This window comes from Bos indicus x Bos taurus, chromosome 12 (assembly GCF_003369695.1).
Source record: "Bos indicus x Bos taurus breed Angus x Brahman F1 hybrid chromosome 12, Bos_hybrid_MaternalHap_v2.0, whole genome shotgun sequence".
In the NCBI taxonomy this organism is placed as follows: Eukaryota; Metazoa; Chordata; class Mammalia; order Artiodactyla; family Bovidae; genus Bos; species Bos indicus x Bos taurus.
In genome coordinates, this window is record NC_040087.1 from 68,503,719 (window position 1) to 68,528,742 (window position 25,024).

Below are 25,024 nucleotides of genomic sequence, written 5' to 3' on the forward strand. Positions count from 1 at the left end.
AGCAGCAACGAAGACCCAGCACAGAGAAAAATAAATAATTTTTTTTTTTTTAAGCTCAGAAGCCACTGATAAGGCAAACAAGTGCATCTTTCTTTGCATTCATTTCCTGGAAACCTTTTTTTCATCATTTAATCCAAAAGCTAATTTGGGGGGAATTTAACAAATCACGAGTGTTTGATGTAATGTGAGATTGCTTTCTCCTCCCGTATCCCCAGACCCTCGTGAAAATGAGATGCTGCATTTCGTTTGGGGATTTGGGGGAGAAAATAAAACAATCTAGATCTAGGTCAGCAGAAAGTCTGTTTGTTCCATGTAAGTAAGCCTTTCCGCTAATTAACACTTTCCTGAGGAAAAAAAAAAAGGAGTGAAAGGCGCGTGTGAGGAACATAGATATTCTTCTGTAAATGGCACCATTTCAGATTCAGTGAACTAGCACTTAGGCCCTTCCAATTGGAATAGTCATCATGTGTACTGAAAATTAAAGTTTTGGAAAGCTTCGAAGGCTGAAAATTCAGCCAGTTACCTGACAGAACTAATTAAATTTACTGGACTGTTCATCAGTATTTACTAAATGATGGACCCAGAGCTTTAACTCTGCAATTTTGGCTTCAAGAATTAAAATAGTGTGGAAAGAGAGAGGTAACCAAGATGTCAGCTTGCTTACTCTTCCAGAAAGCAATATTCAGGCTTTTATGTGGTTCGTGTAATTGATCCAGTGATCCTGAAGAAAGAATGCTTACCCCTTAGAGCAAAAGATATACTTTTCTTTCCTTCCTAATTGCCCAAACACTGTGCATATAATAACACACACAAAGAGCAAATGAACTTGCACCCATGGGCACATGTGAGTTTGTGTTTTTTTAATTTTTATTGGGGGCATAGTTGCTTTACAATAGTGTTAGCTTATGCGGTACAGCAAGTGAGTCAGGCATGTATATATAGCTCAGTTGGTAAAGAATCTGCATACAATGCAGGAGACCCAGGTTCAATACCCTGGAGAAGGGAATGGCAACCCACTCCAGTATTCTTGCCTGGAGAATCCCATGGACAGCGGAGGCTGGCAGGCAGACATGACTTAGCGACTAAACTACCACCGTGTATATATGTATATGTGTGTATATATATATATTTGCACACATATCCCCTCTTTTTTGGATTTTCTTCCCATTCAGGTCACCACAGAGCATAAAGTAGAGTTCCCTGTGCTATACAATAGCCTCTCATTAGTTATCTGTTTTATACACAGGAGTGTATATATGTCAGTCCCAATCTCCCAATCCATACTACCCACCTATCCCCTTTGGTGTCCGTACGTTTGTTCTCTACATCTGTGTCTCTATTTATGCTTTGCAAATTGGTTCATCTGTACCGTTTTTCTAGATTGCACATATATGTATGTTTACAGCACTCTGAACGAGCACCTGGGTAGAAGTGACCCCAGGACCACCTATGCCTGATCCATTTGTTTCACTTTAAAGACCACTGGGAACTTTCTGTAATTTCCCAGAGTAATTAGTATATTTTCCCCAAATTCTCTTTTTAATCAAGTCTTAGGTAAACCTGTTTCCTCTGGTTCTGTCTTCAGAAAAGACAATTTAAAAATTACCAAGCAAAACTGAGGAACCCTCCCAGGTTGTTTTGGAAGGATCACCTCTTCACACCAACAGAAGTAAAATCCAGTTCTTGGCATAAGTCCTTGGTTTTCTGAAATTGGGACTTTCCTCCTAACTATATAAGTAAGGGAAACTTAGTGGCACACCTCACTCATAAATAACCAACATAAATACCGGTCCACTTTCCATTGTCTTTGGGGAAACCCTTGAAAACCCCTACCTACTTAAATAAATAAATACACTGCAGATGGCCTGAGCCCTTTTTCATGTCTATGAAAAAAGATATTCATGGGTATGTAAAAGACATTCAATTTGACTTGAGGAAGAGATTTGGTTTTCCATGTCAAAGTAATTTGAAGAAGTGAGGAAATGAAAACTATTTTCAAAAGGCTATTTAATCCTCCTTTTATTGCAGTAAAAAGAATGAAGAGGATGAAGCATGTCGGAATTTGTGATTTATGGACCGCTGTGGCAGACATATTATTAAAAAAAATTCAGAAATAGCTGATAATGAGAAAAATAACCAAAATCAAATTGGCAAATCTTACATTTATTCATTCGATGGAAAAAAAAAAAACTTGGGCGGTTAAGATCGCATACCTGTTAGCAAGGACTCCCACAGCACTGTCAGAAGCCTACGTGATGTGGTATCACCCTCACCCCAGGAACAAAACAGAACTCTTCAAAAAAGTACACAGCAGCAACCTAGGACGGAGGCTAAGTCCACACAATCACCGTAATTATTTACATTCAGAGTGCCTTTGGCTGAGGTTTTTGGTTTTTTTTAAGAGATGAAAGTTATTCTCTAAGTACCAATACTTAACGACTAAATCTATTAACAGCCAGCCTCTGGCGTTCTCTCTTTCAGATTCCAGTATGCTTCCACTACTGTTTTTATACTTATCTGCAATAAAAAGGTGATTCCTCCGAGTGCTTTGGATTTGGCTGAATCAGACTTACCATCTGGCTCCTTCTCAGCCTATTCCCAAGCTCAGTGTAGCAGGAAAGGGAGAGCTCTTTCAAGTCCCCAAGGATTCCTGGGGTGGGGCGGGGCAGGGGGAATTTTTTCTTTCTTCACTACTTTCCATTTCACAAGAGAAATTGTCTCAAGGAGAGGATTTCTAAAGCACTTTTGTTAGATACAGTCCATTAAATATGTAGGGCTGGATTTCCAACTTATGTCTGCAGCCCTATGGGGGAATTGGCCCTTTGTCATGGAGACCCAGGGGACAAGATGGTCCATGCAGTTTTATGAATAAAAGATCCGTTTTCTCATTTTAAAGCCAGGAGGAGTTTTTAGGACTTTCATTTTTTTTTCACGCTTGCATTTTTGAGAAACAGCCTAGATTTTATGGTGAAGTACATATATAGAATGTTCTTAGCACCACCTGAAAATTATTTCTGCTAATAGATAAATAGATAATAATAGATACAGTCAAGGACAATATAAGCCGCTGATGTGCATAACCACAAGTGTAACTGAACAAACAATATTTGGTTCTTTGAGTCTCCTGGGGAAGATGGACTGATTACAATGTTAGACTGAAAAATCTGTAGTCTTTTATTTGTTTGGAAGATTTTTCTAACCATGGACACTGTTGTTGTTATTGTTTTTAAAAAAGGCCTAGAAAGGAAATTACTTTCAGGGCTGCTCAAACCATAGTGGTGTGAGAAACAGTTGATAATTAGGAAATTGCGAGGCAGCTAGAATCATGGCAGTGTTCGAGAAGGTCTAGAAAATTCTCACAGGCCACTAATTTGGAGGGAACACAAAGATTTCCAGAACACTGCACCATCCCCTCCCCAAATATATTTTCCATCCTTTTTGAAATGAGTGAGACCTACCATCAGGACACATCGCTTTTAGAATGAGTTGAAATGGGCCAGCCGGCCATTTCTGTTGTCACAGCTAATTTAAGAAAGCAGGCTCTGGATCCCGAATGTCAAGGTTCAAAACTAGGTTCTGCTACTCGTACTATGTGATTAAGGCCACTTGATTTAACCCCTTAGAGCCTCAGAGTCCTCATTGTTCAAGGCTGCTGGGAAGATTAAACGGTGAGATGCGAGTGCTGGGTTTAACATGGCATCTGCCACATACAGGTACTTGGTGACATTTCGCTAAGTGAAAAGGCCACAAGAGAGCTGCCGTTCTCAGTCTGTAAAGGGAAGGCACCATGAACCAGCTCTCACCATTTTTTTTGCAAATTAGAGGTAATATGTATGTTATTGCTAGATGTGTCATAGGTAGGTAGTTAATACTGCTGACATGACTATTGTCAGCATCTGTCTTGTCTCCTGATTGTATATATCAGTGAACACCCACTAAACTGCAGTTTCCTGAGGACCAGAAGGGCCAGCTTTATGGGTATACAACTTGGGCAGCTGTATGGAGCCCACCTTTAGAATGGCCTGCACTTGATTTAATATTCTGCTCTGGCAGAGTTGAAATTCTTCATAGTGTTTTAACAAGGACCTGTACAGTATTCACATTTTCCACTATTGTCCTCGAATTATGTAGTTGTTCCTGAGGGCAAAGTTTCTTTGAGTATTGTAAGGTTTGTCTTTCTACACCTTAGGTTTGCATTAAATCTTCATGAATTGAATGGACGCTGCCAGCAAAGAATAATGACTGAACATGAATTTATGTATTCGAGGCCCACTTTCATAAATCAAGACTCTTCCTGAGTTTGTCTCATTGTGTGTAGGTCTATTGGCCAATCACAAGACTCCCTGACAGTATTCATTCAAAGAAATTCTGTAAATGTAGAACTGTATTGAATATTTGCAGGATCTATGTTCACAACTTCAGATGGCAAGGTTTGCTAACCATTAAAGATTATTTTGTGGAGCAGGATAAAGAGCTGCAAAAAATGTTATCAAGATCACTTGAGTAAAGGTAGTTGCTAATGTTTTTAATATCGGCACAGTTAACAACTGCCTTTAAATATTTCCTTGATCAACATAAAAAGGCATGTAAGACAAAGGAAATAAATTATAATTCCATTAACCAGCACACACTGTAGAAGTATCTATTATAAAAAGAAAATCTTTCGCAACTAAGTTTTACTGTTCTGGATCTGAACTTTTTTCACAAAAATAAAGACTCAAATACTACACTTGAGTTCATTTTGGAATATTAATAAGACTAAAATAGATTTAAATTTTCCTTTGAGTCATTAAGCTAGAAAGTCAAAGGGCTAAAAATACACTTTTGCTTCAAAATAGGTAGAAATGGAAAACTGTAGAAAGGATTTCTTTTTTTTAAGTTTTCACAGAATGTAACAGAGTAGAAGGACTTATTTAGCGAAATTTGAACAGATTTTAATGCAGAATTTGACTATACGTCCAAACACATGTCTATATTTGTCATGTAGCTTTACTTGTCAAAAATATCTTAAAACTTGTACAGTCAGAGAAAGGTATCAATAACATAAAATTTCACAGCCCCCTTTTAGAACTATGGCCTTAACATTTTGTAGGGAAATAAAGCTTTGGTTAACCTTGGCTCTGGCCGACCTCATTAAAATAACAGCCTGTCAGCTTCAAGTTTAAAATAACAGGGTTGTCAATTTTATATGCAGTGGAACAATCTACAGTTTTATTCTCTCGGAAAAAGACTGTGGAAAGTGCTGGAAGGGACAGAAAGATTGGACAACACTGCCATCTGGTGGTCGTAGAGAAAGGCAGTCTCTAGACACCAGGTGAGGCTGGGCCTTCTTGAAGTATAAGGTGGGATGATGTCAGGCTGCCTTGAACTTAACTTTAACTTAATTTTAAAGACAGCCCTGTGTCTTTAAAATGCACACGCATGCCCAGATCCTGTATGCAGTTTAGGATTATAAATTATAAATTTAGTCATTTATAATCTCAAAATTGCAGTACATCAGTAAGAAACTCTCTGCTCTTTGGTAACCTGTCATCCCTGAATATCAGTAACTTGATGCAATTAATTTTCAAGAGAATGAATCATGTGAAAATAGGATCCAGGAAAAACTTTTAACATATTTTCCTTTTTTAAAATCTGCCACATACCTGGTGGCTTGTTCCATGAATATCTTGGTAGAAATTCATCCATCTGTTCATATGTGTATGCTTTGTGTACTTTTCTGAATGATTGTTATACTTTAGTAAAAATAAATAAGTGTAAGCCAGAAGAAAATCTCTGCCACATAGGAAAAATATCGGCAGATGTCACAAAACTGAATGCAACATGCTCCCATTTATAAAAATGGAAGCAATTCTAGGGAAATGCTGGATCCCAACCAGACTTCAGATGTGACCTAACTCAATCTAGTTTCTTCCTGGCGCACTTCTTGATTAGGCAGGAAGCAGTGGCGGGCCAGAGAATGGCACCAAAGAAAAGGGATGAAAATGAGTTTGGTTGATTGGAAATACAGTAAGTCCCCTAGATACGATCCCTCCTGTTGCAGAACTTTTGAAGATGTGAACGCGGGTTCATGTGTCCAATCCATATGTCAGTTCATGGGTCTGGTGCACATCGTCACGTGAGTGCAGCCTCAGTGACTGTGCTTTTGAGTACTTTGCAGTACTCTGTAGAGTACAATACTACAGTATCATTTCAAGCCCATGACATGCAGGAGCAAGCATATAAGCAGCAGTGATGTAGCTGGTACTGCTAAAAAGCACCAGCTATTGTACTGTTGTATTGTCCTTTGGGGGGGCTTCCCATGTGGCACTAGTGGTGAAGAATCTGCCTGCCAGTTCAGGAGATATAAGAGATGCAGGTTTGATCCCTGGGTCAAGAAGACCCTCTGGAGGAGGGCATGGCAGACCACTGCAGTATTCTTGCCTGGGAAATCCCATGGACAGAGAAGCCTGGCAGGTTACAGTCCATAGGGTCACAAAGTCGGACATGACCGAAGTGACTTAGCACACACACACACTGTATTTTTCAAGGTACTATACTGTAAGATCGGAAAGGTTTTCTTTATTTTTTGTGTTTGTTTGTATGTACTATTTGTGTGAAAAGTATTATAAACCTATTACAGTACAATACTATATAGCCCATGGTGTTAGTTGGGTACGCAGGCTGATTGTGTTGGACTTAGAAATGTACTCTCTGAGCAGAACTTATTCGTATGTAGGGCACTTGCTGTACCACCTACTGGAAGAATTCAGAAAGACATGCTGAGTGTCCTCTAGCTTTAAGCTAACAGCCTGTCTTCAATTCATTTAAACAACTCAGCTCCTCCCACACCACTGGCCCCCAACTCTCCATGTGCCAAGGAAGAACCTTAGACCTACATCAATATGGCAGCCAGCTACGTATGGCCATAGAGCACTGGAGATGTCTGTAGACTGAATCAAGATGGGCTATGGGTATAAAACACACACCAGATGTTTATGACTTAGCACAAAAAGGAATGTAAACTATCTCATTAAAATTTTTCACACTCATTATATGTTGAAACAGTATTTTGAATAGGTTGGCATAAACAGAGTATATTCCTATAATTAACTTCGCTTTACTTTTTTTATATGGCTCCTGAAAAGAGTCCTCTGTCCATGGAACTCTTCAGGCAAGAATACTGGAGTGGGTAGCTGTTCTCTTCTCCAGGGGATCTTCCCGACCCAGGGGGACCAAACCCTGGTCTCCTGCAATGCAGGCTGATTCTTTAACATCTGAGCCACCAGGGAAGCCCTCTGTGGCTCCTAGAAAATTTTAAGTTGCATTTGTGGTTCACATTGTACATCTGTTGGATGCTGATGCTTTAGACGCTCATTGTTTCCTCGCCTAGAATGATCGTTCTGCCATTTTTACAAGATTGTTCCTCTCCCACTGGAGCTGAAAAAGGGAATCTCTGACATCTCTTGAAGGAGACCAGGAGAATCTGTTTAGGTTACCGGATGGTTAGGATGTAAAGGTGAAAGTCAAGTACAATGATGTCACTGGAGTCTAATCATAAGGGGAGCAAATGGCACCCCTCCTTGGTGCCCCCATGGGGTAAATTGGATCTTTAAGGTAACCAGATGGCTCCCAGGAAAAGGTAATTTACCTCCCAGGAGTAAGAACTTGATTTCCCAGAAAGAGTGCACTTTCGTCCCCCTGTACCATCTGTCTCCATGGTGATGTTCCTACTCATTAAGAACCTCCAGCTCCAAGCGCCCTCACGATGTATTAACTTACCAAGTGTTATTAAGTCTTTAAGAAGATAGTTGGCAGCGTAGGAGTGGGGAGTGGTGGGGAAAGGCAGTCATTTCCCCGTTCTGAAACCAACTTGTAGGAAAATGAGGCAACTTTGCCGAAGTCACAGTTAAAGTAAACACGTCTCCACGCTCTGGGCACTTCTGCTTCTCTCACATATTGAAGAGGCTTCACATCAATGAACTGTGGCCTCTCAGGGTCCCTCTGCCAAAAAGAGATCTTCCCAGCCTTTCTACCTGCAGAATGCTACTCCTCCTTTAAGGCTCAGTTCAACTGCCACCTCTTCCTTGAAGCCTCCCTCGACGTTGCCTCCTTCTCGATAGTAAAATGTTGACTTGACTTATCATACCCTACAATCTGAAAACTGCGAGTCATTTATTATGCTTATTCATGCGTCAGTCTGTTTCTCTCACTAGCTAGTAAGTTCCTTGATGGCAGGACCATCTGATATTGTGTATGTGACTCTGTGCCCAGTACATTATAGACACTAAACAAGTGTGTGTGTGGGTGTGTTTAATTGAACCAACTACTCATAAGTAGACCCTACACATCCATTTCTCCATCAGGTAGGGAGGTTTGTAAAAGATGCCCCTCTCTAGGGCAACAATTTATTTTGCAATTAAGGGCATCTAGAATTCAAATTTCATTGACAATAGAACCTGGAGACCCAGAATCGAGGTTTTCCCTCTGCCTACTCTACTTCATTCATTCTTTCATTTATTTATCCATTGGCTAGCTATCTATTGAATGCTCAGCATTGTGCCAGACAGGACACCCATCTCCTAGGATGTGTTGAACATAAAGGACAGAGGCCCTGCCCCATGTCACCTGCAGTCTGGAGACGGGGAAGACCCACAATGCCAGTGAATGGGGAAATTGTCATGACAGGAAGATCAGAGACCTCTTTGTGCACACTTATGAAGGAGGTCCTAAGTGACCCTGGGGATCAAGGGAGGAACCAGCCCTAGAGAAAGAATGTTGAAGTTGAGACCTGAAGAAGGAATTATCCACTAAATCATGTCTTCTCTTCCCAAGGTGTAGACAAGAGATCACAGACATACTTGGGTCCTGTGATTGAAATACTTGGGTGCATCTGTTACCATCTAATTCTGCTGTTCCTCAAATTCCCTTAGGCTGAAATCACTGGCAATTAAACTGGAACTAGTTCCCAAATAAATCCATGAAGGAAAAGGCAGAACATGGTGTTCTATTATAAATAGAATGCCAAGGATGCAAAAATAGCATTTATTGTGCACCACACAGTACAAATCTACATAGCTGAGTGTAAATCAAATCACACATGCCCAACAGGGATTTGTATGCTTTTTATTGCCTACTCCATAAGAGGTTTAAGGCAACCCATCTCTACCCTAAATGGTTTTAGAATTTAGATAAATCTGATTTCCACCCACCACTTGCTAAATATTTTTCTGTGCTGTACCTAAATTATTTTTCCAATGTGTATGCCTCCTTGTGGGTAGTCTCGCTGTTGGATGAAATCATGTTTGTAATATCTTACTTAAGAAGGCCCTGCTCAATTGCACCAATCTTGCAAGAGCAAAACGCGGTTCCTTATTCCTTGGTAAGTTCCAAATATCTATAGTGACTTGAGAACAAAAGACCAAAATTCACATCTATTTCTCAACTTTGCTGTGAAAGAATACAGCCCTAAACCTTTAGAATTAAATGATGGATCCTAAAATAGTCAGGAATGCCTCAACTTGAAGTGTAATGCTTTGCCATGCCTCCTCTCCCTTTTTAAATTAGCAGACATACTCATAAGATCCTGGATTTCATTCCCTGAACACAAGAATGCAACGTCTTAAAAGTCACATCAGGTGGTTATGAGCTGAACAGAATCACTGCTGTATCTCAATCACAGGATGAGTTAGAGACTCTATGTGGATTCTCTGAGTATTGTCAAAGACCCTTCTCATAGAGAGATGGCACTTTTGAAGTAATAGTTGGCAAAGAATCAGAATTTTTCAGCAAGACTGGATGTTCAGAACGTCGAGCTTTTTTTAATGTTGGCAAAATTGAGCTATTAAATACATCAGGTTTCTCTAGCACTCCTGTATCAGTGCTAATTTCCAGGTTGGTCCTGTACAAAGGAATTGTTCCCAGCACTGCCATGACCTTAGCTATATCAGGAAACTGAGGGTAAGAGAGGGCAATCTGCTTTTCAAGCTGCAAAGAACTTCCAAAAGTGATCAGATAAATGATATTGGAAGAAGTCAGTCTTTAAATATCCAGACTGCTTCCATGAGCCTTTTGTAACTGCTAGAAATTCTGAATTCTTTCTCTTCTTTTGAGCCTGCCTCTGAGAGTGTCCAGCAACACGAAGACCGCATGTCTAATAACCTAACTTAGAATCGGCACTGGTCACAGTTCATGCTCTAGGTCAGTGGTCCCCAACCTTTTTGGCATCAGGGACCGATTTCGTGGAAGACAATCTTTCCATGGACCCAGGGGTGGGGGGTGGTTTTGGGATGATTCAAGTGCGTTACATTTATTGTGCACTTTATTTCTACTATTATTACATCATGATATATAATGAAATAATTATACAACTCACCATGATGCAGAATCAGTGGGAGCCGCTGATCTGACAGGAGGTGGAATTCAGGCAGTGGGGAGCAGCTGTAAATATAGATGAAGTTTCACTCGCTCACCTGCTGCTGTACTGCCCGGTTCCTAACAGACCAGAGACTGGAACTAATCCGTGGCCCAGGGACTGGGGACCTCTGATCTAGATTTCAGAAAGTTCCCTGGGGATGTCTGCACCACGGGTGCTAAGTCGCTTCAGTCGCATCCAACTCTGGAACCCTATATGCTGTAACCCCCAGGCTCCTCTGTCCATGGCATTCTCCAGGCAAGAATGCTGGAGTGGTTTGCCATCCCCTCCTCTAGGGCATCTTCCGGACCCAGGAATCAAACGCACATCTCTTAAGTCTACCTGCATGGCCAAAATAATGCCCAAGAAGTGATAAAGACCAAAGGTAGCAACCAAGGAAGACAGAGCTGGTCTCAAAAGCTGGGAGCAGAGAGTGAAAGAGCAGGGGTTGGACAGATTTAAAGTCAGAAATGAATCCAAAGGAGATTTTACTGGGTGATTTTACTGGTGATTTTTACTGGTTTTCACCAGTAAAATTCTGTTCTTTTCAGAACAGAGTGCACTCTTGGCAATTGAAGCTAACTGTGATTGCAAAGAAACAGAGCAAAGCAAGAGGGAAAGTTGGGGCTCCCACTAGGTGCCAGTCACAGGAGGAGAAGCAAGAACACGTTATGCTTAGTGGTCAAGCCTTGTGCACGAAGAAACTGCTCCAAGAGGAGCAGTGACTTGCGCTGGGTCAGGTGTCAAATCCCGAGTCCTCTTCCTCTTAGCACTGATATCTGTCATTGGAAACGTTTAAATGGAGTCTAGATGAGTAGCTGTCAAGATGGTTCTAGAAAAGTTGGGGCATGCTGAGCCTCTATTTTCGGTGATTCAGTGATCAAAACCACTTCTTGAAGTTATTTCTCTTTTCAGTCTTGAGAAGTAAATAGCGCCACAATTTAGGTACCCACTGTGCAAAGTAACACTTTGATTTCACATGTATTTCTGCCGACCAAACATCTTCCTGCCTTTTGCTTTTCATTCTTGAAATCAGTATCATTTTGATGTCAAACTGTGCCATCCCTTGAGGATGTGTAAGACGTGCCATAAAGGAATGAGATACCATCAGGGTATTAGTCACAAGGTGTGAACATTTGAAACTCTGCTTTTGTTTTCTTAAGATCTGCTGCAAAGATCTGACCTGAACAGCAAAAGAAAAAAATTTTTCCCATCTTTATTCCACTTTGAGGACCAGTGTTTTGCCAGAAGAGAACCCCATCTGTCTTTTCAAGGTCATGCCCTTATCACGGTGTCATCCTGTAGCCGAGAAACTCCAAACCTGAAGCCTGAGGGGATGGTGCCGGATCTTTAAATTTTTCATCCAATTCTCAATCCTCTGAGAAACTCCACAAAACTAAGCAGTGTCCTTTCAAACCTTCAGTGAATCTCTCACTTCCTACCAGTGTTTTCATCCATCTTAGTTTTTCCTACAGAACGCAAGTGTGTTTGTCTCCTTGGCAAGTAATGGGAAAAGTACTATTCCACAGGATCGAGGATATGTCACGTGGTAATGGCTGGGAATATGTTGTGGAATTCCCTGGGGGTGTCTGAGAAAGCCCAGAACACAAGACTGGTTTTAGATTGTCTTGTGACTCAAGTCCTCAGCAGAGAGCTGGGTGACAGTGTTGTATGGCCAAAGTCTGCTTTGGGTTCACTGATAAACTACATCTAACAGGAACGGAATGATGCTAAAGCTGAAACTCCAGTACTTTGGCCACCTCATGTGAAGAGTTGACTCATTGGAAAAGACTCTGATTCTGGAAGGGATTGGGGGCAGGAGGAGAAGGGGACGACAGAGGATGAGATGGCTGGATGGCATTACCGACTCAACGGACGTGAGTTTGAGTGAACTCCGGGAGTTGGTGATGGACAGGGAGGCCTGGCGTGCTGCGATTCATGGGGTCGCAAAGAATCGGACACGACTGAGTGACTGAACTGAACTGAACTGGACGAAGACCAATTTAGAAGCTTCCAGAAAGAACACATGTAACAAGTGATTTTTCCAAGCATTCCAGAGCCTACTGAAACACTACCTTAAGTTGTCATTGTGTAGTCACTAACTCTTTATGACCCCATGGACTATTGCCCGTCAGGCTCCTCTGTCCATAGGATTTCCCAGGCAAAATACTGGAGTGGGTTGTCATTTTCTTCTCCAGGGGATCTTCCCGACCCAGGGATTGAACCTGCATCTCCTACATTGGCAGGCAGATTTTTACCTCTGAGCCTCCAGGGAAGCCCACACTACACCATAGACAAGGACTATCTGAGATCTGAAAAATAACACCAAAGAGTTTCACAGAATCAGAATAAATGGAAAACTGATGTGCTAGTGAATAGGATACTAAGAGCCATATCAGAAAACTGGACTAGAGTTCAAGCTTTGCCATAAATCAAGCAAGTAGATTAAGCCTGCCATGTGTCTTTAGCCTCTGAATTGACCTAAATGGCATCAGTAATGCTCACTTTCTCAAGAATGTTAGGAAGATTGTATTCATGGATATTTGACCACATTTTAAAAATTAGCATTCCTTCTGAGACATTGCAGCTTTCAATACTCTATTCCAGGCTGTCTGGATATGTTGTCAAGTGAGAACAGTAAGTCCCCTGCATGTGAACAAGTTCTGTTCCAAGAGCGAGTTCATACGTCCATTTGTTTGTAGGTCCAATGAAGTTAGCTTAGGTCCTACCTGAGGAGGGCACAGCAACCCGCTCCAGTGTTCTTGCCTGGAGAATCCCATGGACAGAGGAGGCTGGCGGGCTACAGTCCACAGGGTCGCAAAGTTGGACATGACTGAAGCGACTTAGCGCACACCCACACCGTACCCAACTAACACAACTGGCTGTATAGTACTGTACTATAATAGGTTTATAATACTTTTCACAGGTGCATACGTGCCAAGTCACCTCAGTCGTGTACAACTCTTTGTGACCCCATGGACTGTAATCAGCCAGGCTCCTCTGTCCATGGGATTCTCCAGGCAACAATACTGGAGTGGGATGCCATGCCCTCCTCCAGGGGATCTTTCCAACCTCGGGATCAAACCCGCATCTCTTATGTCTCCTGCATTGGCAGCTGGGTTCTTTACCACTGCTGCTGCTGCTGCTAAGTCGCTTCAGTCATGTCCGATTCTGTGCGACCCCATAGACGGCAGCCCACCAGGCTCCCCTGTCCCTGGGATTCTCCAGGCAAGAATACTGGAATGGGTTGCCATTTCCTTCTCCAATGCATGAAAGTGAAAAGTGAAAGTGAAGTCGCTCAATCGTGTCCAACTCTTCAAGACCCCATGGATTGCAGCCTTCCAGGCTCCTCCATCCATGGGATTTTCCAGGCAAGAGTTCTGTAGGGGTGCCATTGCCTTCTCTTTACCACTAGAGTTACCTAATACATTAAAAGAGCAAACAAACAAAAAGAAAAAACAGTTTTAATCTTCCAATACTGTACCTTGAAAAGTACAGTAGTACAGTACAACAGCTGGCATACAGGGGTTGGCATCGAATGAACAGGTAAGAAAAGTTACTGACTGGAGAAGGGTAGGGGGACGGGAGATGGTAGAGCTGAAGCATCTTCACCGATAGGAGATGGAGGGCAGGCGATTTCACTCACACCTGACGTTGATGGCACAGGTTCTGGTTCCTTGTTAGAACCCGATGCGTGTTCACATCTTTGAAAGTTCACAACTTTTAAGGTAGGGGACTTACTGCAGTCGTGAGCATGTGCACTCATGAGCACTTGAGGTGGAGCACGGCCTGAATTCCAATGCAGGTTGACAATGTGAGTTGAATGACTTGGTGCTCTAAGAAAAGAGCATTCTTCTCTAGAGTAAAGATGGATGAGGTCACCATCTCTGAAGCCAGATTATTAAACTCTCAGGTTGCAAAAGTGGTATCATGTATCCTGAATTTACCTTAACTTGGCCAAAGTGGTCTTGTTCAAGAGGCAAAAATGAGGTTCCCTTTGTTTCTTTAAATAGATTGTTTTCCAAGCTAACAAATGACCTTCAGCCTATAAAATATTCAAATTGTTTTCTTTACCCCCTCAACATGTATTATTTAGTGTATAGCCCTTTAAATATTAACCATCTTTTTTCTAAATATATGGTATATATTATTTACATCCAGTTATATTATGTTCCCATACAGATGACATAGACACATGGCAGTCTTTCTGAAGTCATGAGCAGATAGGGCATCCGGCCAGGTACACACAACAGGTATCCAGCGAAGTGAATTCTGGTCCTGGCATGATTGAGAGGGGATAGCAGGGGGTCGTCTGACAGTTCATGTCTCACACTTCATATGCAAAATCCAGAGGATAGAAAAAGTCCAGGAGAGATGGGTCTCAGGAAATAGACAGACAGCCATGGGCAAAGTCTCTTGGAAGGGAAATACACCCCCTTGAAGAATCCACATAGAACCAAAGGTAATAACAAAGTTCAAAAGTACTCCCCATCAACATTTAACAGGTCACTCACTTAGAAAACCAAAGGGAAAATACTGGGCATGGTATGTCTTGATAAGGATTGCAAAGACTGTTTAAGATGGGACTCCTTGCATTGTTTTAGTTAAATTCGCATGTTTTTTTCCCCACGCCCAGACTATCTCTGAGATATCTAAGTCTTTTCCATCTTACCTGTGTAAATTACACCTGGAATGATATTCAAGATGGCAGGAGACTAGATAGAATCCCACTTAGAGAACTGGAGGAATCATTTCCGATTCCCCTGTCCCTCGAGAGTAATCAGGTCAGGGGAAAGCACTTTCTTCAGAAAGCTTGACTGAATGTACCCATGTCTTCCTTTCTCTCCAAATGAAAATCCAGCAGGCAGTTGCTGGCAGTTGGTGGTTTAATCACTAAGTCTTGTCTGACTCTTTGCAACCCCATGGACTGTAGCCTTCTAGGCTCCTCTGTCCATGGGGATTTCCATGCAAAAACACTGGAATGGGTTGCCATTTCCTCTTCCAGAGAATCTTCCAGACCCAGGGATCTAACCACATCTCCCGCATCGACAGGTAGATTCTTTACCACTGAGCCACCAGGGCAGATAATGGACCATTTTTGAAATCTTACTTCCCTTGGTAGATAACTGGCAATCCTGCTATATATTTACTCATTCAACAGAAATTTCTTGAGCACTCAGGACATGCACAGTGCTGTTTACCAAGTCTCCTGGAGTCAGGAAAGCACAGATGCTTCTCAGCAAAATGAGGAGCTAAAGACCAGAATGGTTATGAAAAACGATGACTTGTGCATGGATCAACCAGCCCATCATTTGGAGCAAATGCATTTTATGCTTTTCTTCCCTCCGGATAGAAATGACTAATTATCCAGCTTCCTAATCGTCCCTATAGCCGAGTTCAGCAGCCACCGAAAGCAAATGTCCACAAAGTTTTATTTGGTTGGGCAGGAAACTTCAAGACAAATTGATGTCAGTGCCCCCAGAGCCCTTTGCTTACCCGTGACTGTCCTACTTGTTCTGTGTCTGTTCACCTGCCTCTAGCCAGGGAAGCTAGTACGCTTCAAGAATAGTGACTGTACCAGCTATGTTTGTATCCCCAGTGGGTAGCAGAAATCCTAACTTAACAGAAAGCATATAGGAAGTGTTTAACGGATGAATGCTAGCAACAAAAGCCATTTTTCTTGTTTAACCAATGTACTGGAACTTTTTCTAAATTATAATAAATACATTTCCCTATCTCATGGAGGCTGATGGAGGGGGCGTCCCAGTGGCACCAGGGGTAAAGAATTCGCTTTCCAATGCAGAAGACACAAGAGACGCAGGTTCAATCCATGGGTTAGGAAGATCCCCTGGAGTAGGAAGTGGCAACCCACTCCAGTATTCTTGCCTGGGAAATCCCATGGAGAGAGGAGCCTGGTGGGCTACAGTGCATGGGGTCACAAAGAATCTGATACAACTGAGCACAGACACGCTGATGACTTATGTAGGATCTCTCTCCCTATCTCATTAAACAGATTTCACTGAATGTTTTTGCTTGCTAAGTCAGGGATTCAAAGTATATTGTGTCAGTCCCTGGGCTACAGACTAGCAAGCTCCAATTTTTTTTTTTTTTTTTTTTGACTCTCACATCTCTATCAGCAAAAATTCAGAATCATAGATACCCAGGATATTTATAACTACTTACGCATAAATTATATATAACACTGCTACACTAGTATATTCTGTACCTTGTGAAACTTATGCAAAAAAATAGAAACTTTTGAAAAGTGAGAGAAAATGCAGAAGCTTTATTATTTGTACTTTGTAAAGTTGCTGATGTGAGGGCTATGTCATGCCTGCCATTTTATTATTGTTTCCTTGTGCTTGCCCTGTTTGAGAAGAAAGAAATCCAAAGTTTCTTTGCAAAAGTAATTTTAAGTCACTGGTCCATTTAATGAGTTAGTGAAAACTGCATCATCTAATCTATAGATGCATTTAACCAGCACATATGAACTGTGGTAGATTTCAATACCGTAGAAGCAAGCTAATGCGGAGAGAGGAAGATCCATTCCCAGCCTTTTCCCAATGTAGAAATCTCACTCTTTCTACAGGATAATTGAGAAACTGCCACTGCTATATGAACTCATTGAAGGCATGTCAATCTGTAGATAGATGAAATACTAGAAAGGCTTAACTCCCCTTATATTTTTATATTTAAAAATAGAAATAGAAGTCCTAATGTCTTTGTCTTGAATCACACTGAATCATCTTGCCCACCCCTAAGGATGTAGACAACACCCCATCACCAACCCCCAACAAACACAAGCTGGAGACCATGGCTGTAGGCAACACCCTTATCAAGCTGAGTCATTAAAAGGAACAATTCTAAAGTCTGTGTTGGAATTTGAATTTCCTCTCCACCATTGACTATATGGGCTTCCCTTGTGGCTGAGCTGGTAAAGAATCTTCACCTAATACAGGAGACCTGGCTTTGATCCCTGGGTTGGAAAGATCCCCTGGAGAAGGGAAAGGCTACCTACTCCAGTATTCTAGCGTGGAGAATTCCACAGACTGTATAGTCCATGGAGTCGCAAAGAGTCAGACAAGACTGAGCGAACTTCACTTTCACTTTCACTGACTAGATGTGTGGCCAATTTTTTCACCTCTCTAAACCCCCTTTTCCTAGTTGCAAGCAGGGAGTAATATTTCAGCACAGAGTTGTGAAGATTGAATGTAAATGCTTTAGCTCTAAGAAAGCTCCCAGTTAGCCTCCAATTGTTTTGAGTCAATTACTGCCCTAGGCTGAATATAGCAAGGCTCTTAAACATCCTGTGTCCTGACAGTAAAGTCTTATTTCTTTTCCTAACTTTCTGCTGTTGTTAACTTTTTTGAATGACACTAAAATGGTTGGAAAAATAATAAAATTTACATCCGTATGTTCTTTGTGTAGATTCAATCATGGTTGACTTTTTTGCTATTTTCAAGTCGAAGACAAAATAACACCTATCTCTGAATACCTCCTTGTGAATCTTCTAAAAGCAAGGACAGTCTCCTACACAACCACAATGTCAGGATTACACTTGAGAATAGTAACAGAAATTCAATAATATCATCCACTATTTCATATTCAAAATTCCTTAATTATCTCAAAGCTCTATTATCCCTTGGTACCCATCTCCAGATCCAAGATTCTGTTAATGTCTTCACATAGCATTCGGTTGTTATGCTTTTAGAGGGTTTTTTTTTTTTTTTTTCGTTTACAAAAATTTCCCTTTATTATTTTCCCTCTTCTTTTGAAAAGTCAAAGCCAGCTGTCTTATATAACATCCCACACACTGGATGTGTCTGATCATTTATTTATGGTGTTACTTAATTTATACTTCTGTCCCTAATATTTCCTGTAAACTGGAAGCTGTTAAGTCAGAAGCCCAATAAGATTCAAGTTAAATATCTGGGGCAAGATTACCTCTTAAATGAAGTTACCAGACGACAGTGCTTGGACAGTCCTTCTTTCTGTTCTTTGTTTTTTCTGATTCCTTTGATTTCAGCAGCCCCTCCACTTTGTTGCCTGCCTCTCTCTTTTGTGTAATTGTACAGTCCTGTAGGGTGGGTATGAAATTGGTACCACTGTGTTTCTATAGCTAAGTATTCAGGACCCTTCACAGGTTTAAACGGAGTGTCTGCCTTTACTGCGGCCAGTTGTTGAAACTGAGTCAGAAATCAGAATCAAGTCCAGGTAAGTTCTATCAGAAGGCTCACATTCTCCCAGTGGATCCCAATAGTGCCTGTTTGGATCAGATTCCTATGGCATAACAGAAATTGTTGTTTAACTTTCACAATCTATCAATAGCATAGATGAAAAATATTTAGTACACAGATATTTCTAATATTTAGTATAGTATTCCTAATGTAACACTGGATAAGCGGTAAATATAATTTGCAAGTATTAGAGAGAGTTCATTTGGGAAGCAGGGCAAAGAAATTAGAAATTCTCATTTGATCCCAGGTCTTTGTTTCCATCAAGTTTGTGTTGTTAATGAATTAGACCTCACTCTTATTGTTAGTGATACATTTCCACCAACAGTACTTGCTAACATGAAGCTTAGCACACAACAAAAACTCAGATCTAGAGCTACAGAAAAGTTACATTATTATTCAAAAAGAAAAGTGTTGAAAGTGTTAGTCGCTCAGTCATGTGTGACACTTTGCTACCCGGGAGCTGAAGTCTGCCAGGTTCCTCTGTCCATTGAGTTCTCCAGGCAAGAATACTGGAATGGGTTGCCATTCCCATTTCCAGGAAATCTTCCCGACCCAGGGATCAAACCCAGGTTTCCCCCATTGCAGGCAGATTCTTTACTGTCTGAGCCACCAGGAAAATGAAAAAATATTTCTAAACGATGTGAGAACTGAAAGATTTTCTTAATACTAAAAAACTGAGGGCAATCATCCAGCTATTCTTTAGAATCAAAGGCATATTTCTCTCCGGTGGCTAATAGTGTCCATTTTTTTCACCTGTCTGCCTCACCACTCCAGTCTGGAATTGAATTGGATGGTGTTTTCGTGCAGAATGTTAAAACAGCTTTTGCATCTCTTACTGCTTCTTTGCTGTTATCACCTTCGATTGCACAATGAAAATGCCTGGCTTCTGAAATGCCAGAGTGAACACGACCTGATTAGAAAATGTGCTGTGTGAATGGCCAGAAGAGACCCACACTCCTCACTAAGGCAGATATTAATACAAGTCCTGGGGGGACCCTCAGGGCCTCCTGGCCCTTTTGAGATAAGAGCCCACATGGTGTGACCCTCAACTATTTTCTGTTAACTATAAGGTCTGTGACCCTGTAAAGTCTTTGCACTTGTGCTAGTTTGCTAGGACTGCATAATCACCAACTGGGTGACTTACAATAATAGAAAATTTTTCACAGTCTGGAGGCTGAAAGTCTGAATTTCTGCTGCATAAGTGATTTTCTCAACTAGCATTTATTGAACATATACTGTATGCTGAAACCTGTGTGTCTAACTCATCCCAGTTTGCCCAGGACTTTTCAGTTTTTGCACTAAAAATTAGTGATCCCCCTAAGTGAAAGTGAAAGTGAAGTCGCTCAGTCGTGTCTGACTCTTTGTGACCCCATGGACTGTAGCCTATCAGGCTCCTCTGTCCATGGGATTTTCCAGGCAAGAGTGCTGGAATGGATTGCCATTTCCTTCTCCAGGGGATCTTCCCGACCCAGGAATCAAACCCAGGTCTCTTGCACTGCAGGCAGACACTTTACCATCTGAGCCACCAGGGAAGCCCCTGTAAGTCCTGGGCAAAATGGGATGGTTGGTCACCCGACCCCTTCTAAGCACTGAGAATAAAGACAAATTAAAACCCTGTCCCTCCCTTCAAGAAGCATGTGGTCTTAGAATCATAAAAATTAGCCATTTATAAAGGATTAGAGCAATCAGTACTCAGAATCATGAATGGGGGCCCTCTTGGAACTCAGAAAGTTCCATCCAAGTCTCATGGGTGTCAGGGGAGGGGATGGCGTTGAAAATAAACCATGAAAGATATAATGCTTGAGTTTGATTAAAAGAAAAAGCAGCATAATATACACTTAGATTTGGCAAATATCAAAAAAGGAGATACCTGTGGGATGTCATGCAATTTTCTTCTTTCCCTGTGTCGAAAAATGTATATAATTGGTTCAGACTCCAACAGCTTAAAGGTGGGGTTTCTGTATGAAATAAGTAGAAAAGAGAAGGCTCATTCTTGGTGTATCTATTGTGGCATGGAATAGAGCCTACACTATTTCCATCCTGAAGCTGGTGGCCATTTTCTGAACTAGTGATGAATATGTAATACACATTTCTCCCTCTGGGGTTTGCATCTGAGAACAGTGAGGATAAGTGGCCTAAAGGAATAATCCAGGTTAGAGGTTAGGGACAACAGAATGGCACTCTGCTGAACAAATCACATGTGAAGGATTTTATTTTTTGACATGTTTTATTTTTTTAATTCAAACTTACTGAAAAATTGCAATTTTTGAAAAAGAAAGTATATCTCCTTCTAGATTCACCAAGTATTAAAAATTTCTTACATTTGCTTTCTCACTCTCTCTTGCTCTATACATCTATATGTTTTATATTTATTATTCCTGAGCCATTCTAGGGTAAGTTGTGGAAATCATACCTCTTTAGTTCTATATACTCCAATGTGTATCTCCTAAGAACTTGACATTCTCCTGTGTTATCACAATAGGAGTCCATACTCAGGAAATTTAACATTAATACAATATTATTATCTAATATAGAGTCAGTGTGCAAATTTTTCCAACTAAACATATCCTTTTCCGGCAATTATTTTTCCAATCTATTATCCAATCCAGAGCCATCCACTATATTTGGACACCATGTCCCTTAGTCTCCTTAACCTAGACAAACTTTTCAGCTTTTCTGTATCTTTTATGACTGACCTTTTTAAGGAATACAGACCAGCTGTTTTGTAAAACATCCTTTAGTTGGGGTTTGTCCAGTGTGTCCTCATGATTGGATTGAGGTTGTGAATTTTTGCTGCATAAGTGATGTTTTGGTACTGTCCCATCACACCTGGAGGTACCCAGCACCAAGTTGATCCATGACTGATCACTTGGTTAAGTTGGGGGCTGCCAGGTTCCTGCCCTGTAGAGTGGTGACCAGTTGTCCTCTTGTAATAATAAGTAATCTGTGGGAAATGCTTTGTTGTTGTTCAGTCATTCAGTTGTGTCTGATTCTTTTGTGACCCTGCCATGAGCTGTAGCCTGCCAGGCTCCTCTGTCCCTGGGTTTTCCCAGGCAAGAATACTGGAGTGGGTTGCCATTTCCTTCCCCAGGGGATCTTCCCGACCCATGGATTGAACCCATGTCTTGAACCCATGTCTCCTGCATTGGCAGGCAGATTCTTTACCACTGAGCCATTAGGGAAGGTCCAGGGGATGCTCTGGGATTGTGTAAATATCCTGTTCCCCATCAAGCTTGTACCCAGTATTCTTTGCACTTGTGCTAGTTGGCTAGGACTGCATAATCACCAACTGGGTGGCTTACAATAAAAGAAACTTAATTTTTCACAGTCTGGAGGCTGGAAGTCTGAGACCCCAGTGTCAGCAGGGCTGTTCCTTTCCAAGAGGGAGAGTCTGTCCCAGGCCTGTCCCCCGTCTTCTGTGGCTCACTGGCCATCGCTGGTGTTCCTTGTCTTATAGAAGCATTATCCCAATCTCTGCCTTCCTCTCCACAGGGCTTCCTCCCTGTGGGTATCTCTGTATCTAAATCTCCCTTTTTGATAAGAACGAAGTCATTTTGGATTAGGGCCCACCCTAATGACCCCATTTTAACTTGATCATCTACAAAGATTTTATTTCCAAATAAGGTCAAGTTCACATTCACGGGCACTGGTGAGCAGAATCCATCTTTTAGGGTGGACACAATTCAACCCACAACAGAAGCTATTGATGATACTCACTGAGATCAGTTATTACTATGAGATGGCTGCAGAATGGTGACTTTTCTGTCATACTTTCAACATTTCTTAGTTGAGGTTTCAGGGATTTGAAGTTTTTTGAATAGTTGTTAAACACAGAGTGTCCATCCACCTATGGCTGGACGGAAATGGCTACACATATTTAAAACAAAAAAATTTTAAAAACCAGTAACAATATGCATACACATCTGTGCTAAGAATGGTGAGCAGAAAAGAACTAGCATCACTGCAGTCCCTTTAGCCAGTCAGAGGGGCTTCCCTGGTGGTTCAGACAGTAAAAAAACCTGTCTGCAATTAGAAGACCCAGGTTTCATCCCTGGGTTTCGAAGATCTTCTGGAAGAGGGCATGGCTACCCACTCCAGTATTCTTGCCTGGAGAATTCCATGGACAGAGCAGCCTGGAGGGCTATAGTCCACGGGGTCTGTAGCAAAAAGTCAGACACAACTAAGTGGCTAATGCTTTTTAGGCAGTCAGACTGGCTGGAAGGAGGGCCAAGGGGGCAGTCTGTGGACCAAAGTCAGCACCAGTGGAGGAAATCAGAGAGTGTAGTTTTTAAGCTACCCTGAGATTTACTGAGTATAAGCCACTGTTTGGAATTTCATCACTTGCAGATTTTTTTTATGCTCTGAAACAAAAATAACATCACACCATTCAAGGATATGTATCAAGGTCTTAGGTTCAACATTCTGGTCATCTTCAGTACCTGACTGGTGAACAGACATTTCCCAGGGCTGAAATCTCTGTCATCATCAGAATCACAAATAAGCAAGGACCAAAAACTGTACAGTTCTGGAACTACTGAGAAATATAACTCGGGACAACATGAAATGCTCTTTTATTTTTTGTGTGTTTCCTCTTAAACCTGACAACAGATCGTTGAAGTGTTTTCTCAGATCTGTACTGCATCCACAGTAAACACAGAATACTTTGTTTCCGAAGGCCACTGATCACAAGTGTGAGTGGTCCTCCCTTCTAGGATGCTGTATAGGTCTGCCAGGCTATCACAATGAGGTGTGGGTGGCTTAAACCACAGAAATGTGTGGTCTCATAGTTCTGGAGGCTAGAAGTCGAAAATCGAAGTGTCAACAGGACTGGTTGCTTCTGAGGGCTGTGAGGAAAGGATTTTGTCCAGGTTTCTCTCCTTGGCCTGTAGATGAATGTTTTCTTCCTGAGTCTCTTCACACTGTCTTCCTTCTGTGCACACCCCTATGGTCAAAGCCCTGCTTTGTATAAGGACACCGGTGCTATTATATTAGTGCCAACTAATGACCTCATTTTAACTTTCCTTACCTCTGTAAAGATTCCAGATCCAAATAAGATCATATTCTTGAGGTTCTGAGGGTTAGGACTTGAGCATATGAATATTACAGGACATAATTCGACCTATAACAGCGGCGTTTCCACCAACCATAGATTTTCCCCATGTTCTTATAGACAGAGTAGAACATCGTGGTGTGACTGCATGAACCTTGATTCTTCCTGTGGAGCCAAAATGTTGCTGAATCCCTGTCCTATCCTTTCGGCAGACAAAAAGTCAGAGCTGAGCCTGAAAGCCCTAGAGTTGCTGGTACCAAGCTCCTCCCAGCCATCCAGCCACAGGACTGTGGATTTTACGCTTACTCGTATTTGGAATGACTCTTGTCTCTGCTGCTAGAGATTTTAAAGTGGGTTTAGGGTGCTCCTCATCGTCCAAGAGTGTACTCTGTGGGCCTGTCCACTGGTCAAGAAAAAGGGTCACCAGCAACTGAATTAGTGACTATATTCATTTCTTGCAGAAACGAGTAGACCTTTGGGGAACACAATGTATCTCTTTTTTCATCCCTTAGGTATTTATCTGACCTCCAGGCAAATGAATCCTGAAGATCAGATTGAGGATGTTTGCAATAGGGAAATACCTATTTCTCCCAGCCGGAGTGGGACCCAAAGCCAGTTGAGATGCCTCATAAGTTTTTTTTTTTTTTTCTTATATATGGCAAAACCAATACAATAGCCTCATAAGTTTTTGATTCAAAGGATGGGAGGGCAGAAAAAAATGGAAAACCAAGAGTCAATTATCTGAGAACCCTCTGCCAGAAGCTAGAGGGAAGTGGAGGAAGGAGGAAGTGAGGCTTCCCTGGGCAATAAGTCCTACACAATGGGTTCTCTCTTAAAGGTGATGGGGAATCTGTGCTCCTCCCATCATGGACTCTAACCTTCCCCTGCGCGTGTCCTGGTGTAGAAACGGACGATGCCCGGCGAGAATGTTCACTCTCTTTCCTTGCTTTCTTGATCAGGTCACAGACATAAAAGAGAAACTGAAGCTCTCTAAAAAGGTCTGGTCGACATTGCCCTATACCATCTGCAAGGATGAGAGCGTGACTGCGGGCACGTCCAACGAAGAGGAATGTTGGAACGGACACAGCAAAGCCAGGTGAGGGTGGCTTGCTGTTCTTGTGGAAGGGATACTGCACATCCAGTCCTGGAAGGCTCTCCTGGCACAACGCTGCAGACCTGTTAATGAAAAAACCAGCGGAGGGTGGAGCGACAAGTCGTCACTTAGCGACAGCTGTTCAGAGTGACAGGTTTGATGGGCACCTGGGAGCGCTAACTCTCAAGGTGCCATTAAGCCTGGAATCCTTGTTCTGCACGCCGCCCCCGTGGACGAGGATGGAGGGATGG

At 41.8% G+C, this 25,024-nt stretch overlaps 1 protein-coding gene across 2 annotated transcripts in view; it reads left to right on the forward strand.

Moving 5' to 3' along the window:
- Window positions 1–25,024, forward strand: part of GPC6 (glypican 6) — a 1,232,535-nt gene that overhangs the window by 1,183,451 nt on the left and 24,060 nt on the right. For both annotated transcript variants that reach the window (XM_027557801.1, XM_027557800.1), the window contains one exon: window positions 24,640–24,776. In XM_027557801.1, coding sequence (XP_027413602.1) covers window positions 24,640–24,776 — 137 coding nt within the window. The remainder of the gene's footprint in view (window positions 1–24,639; window positions 24,777–25,024) is intronic.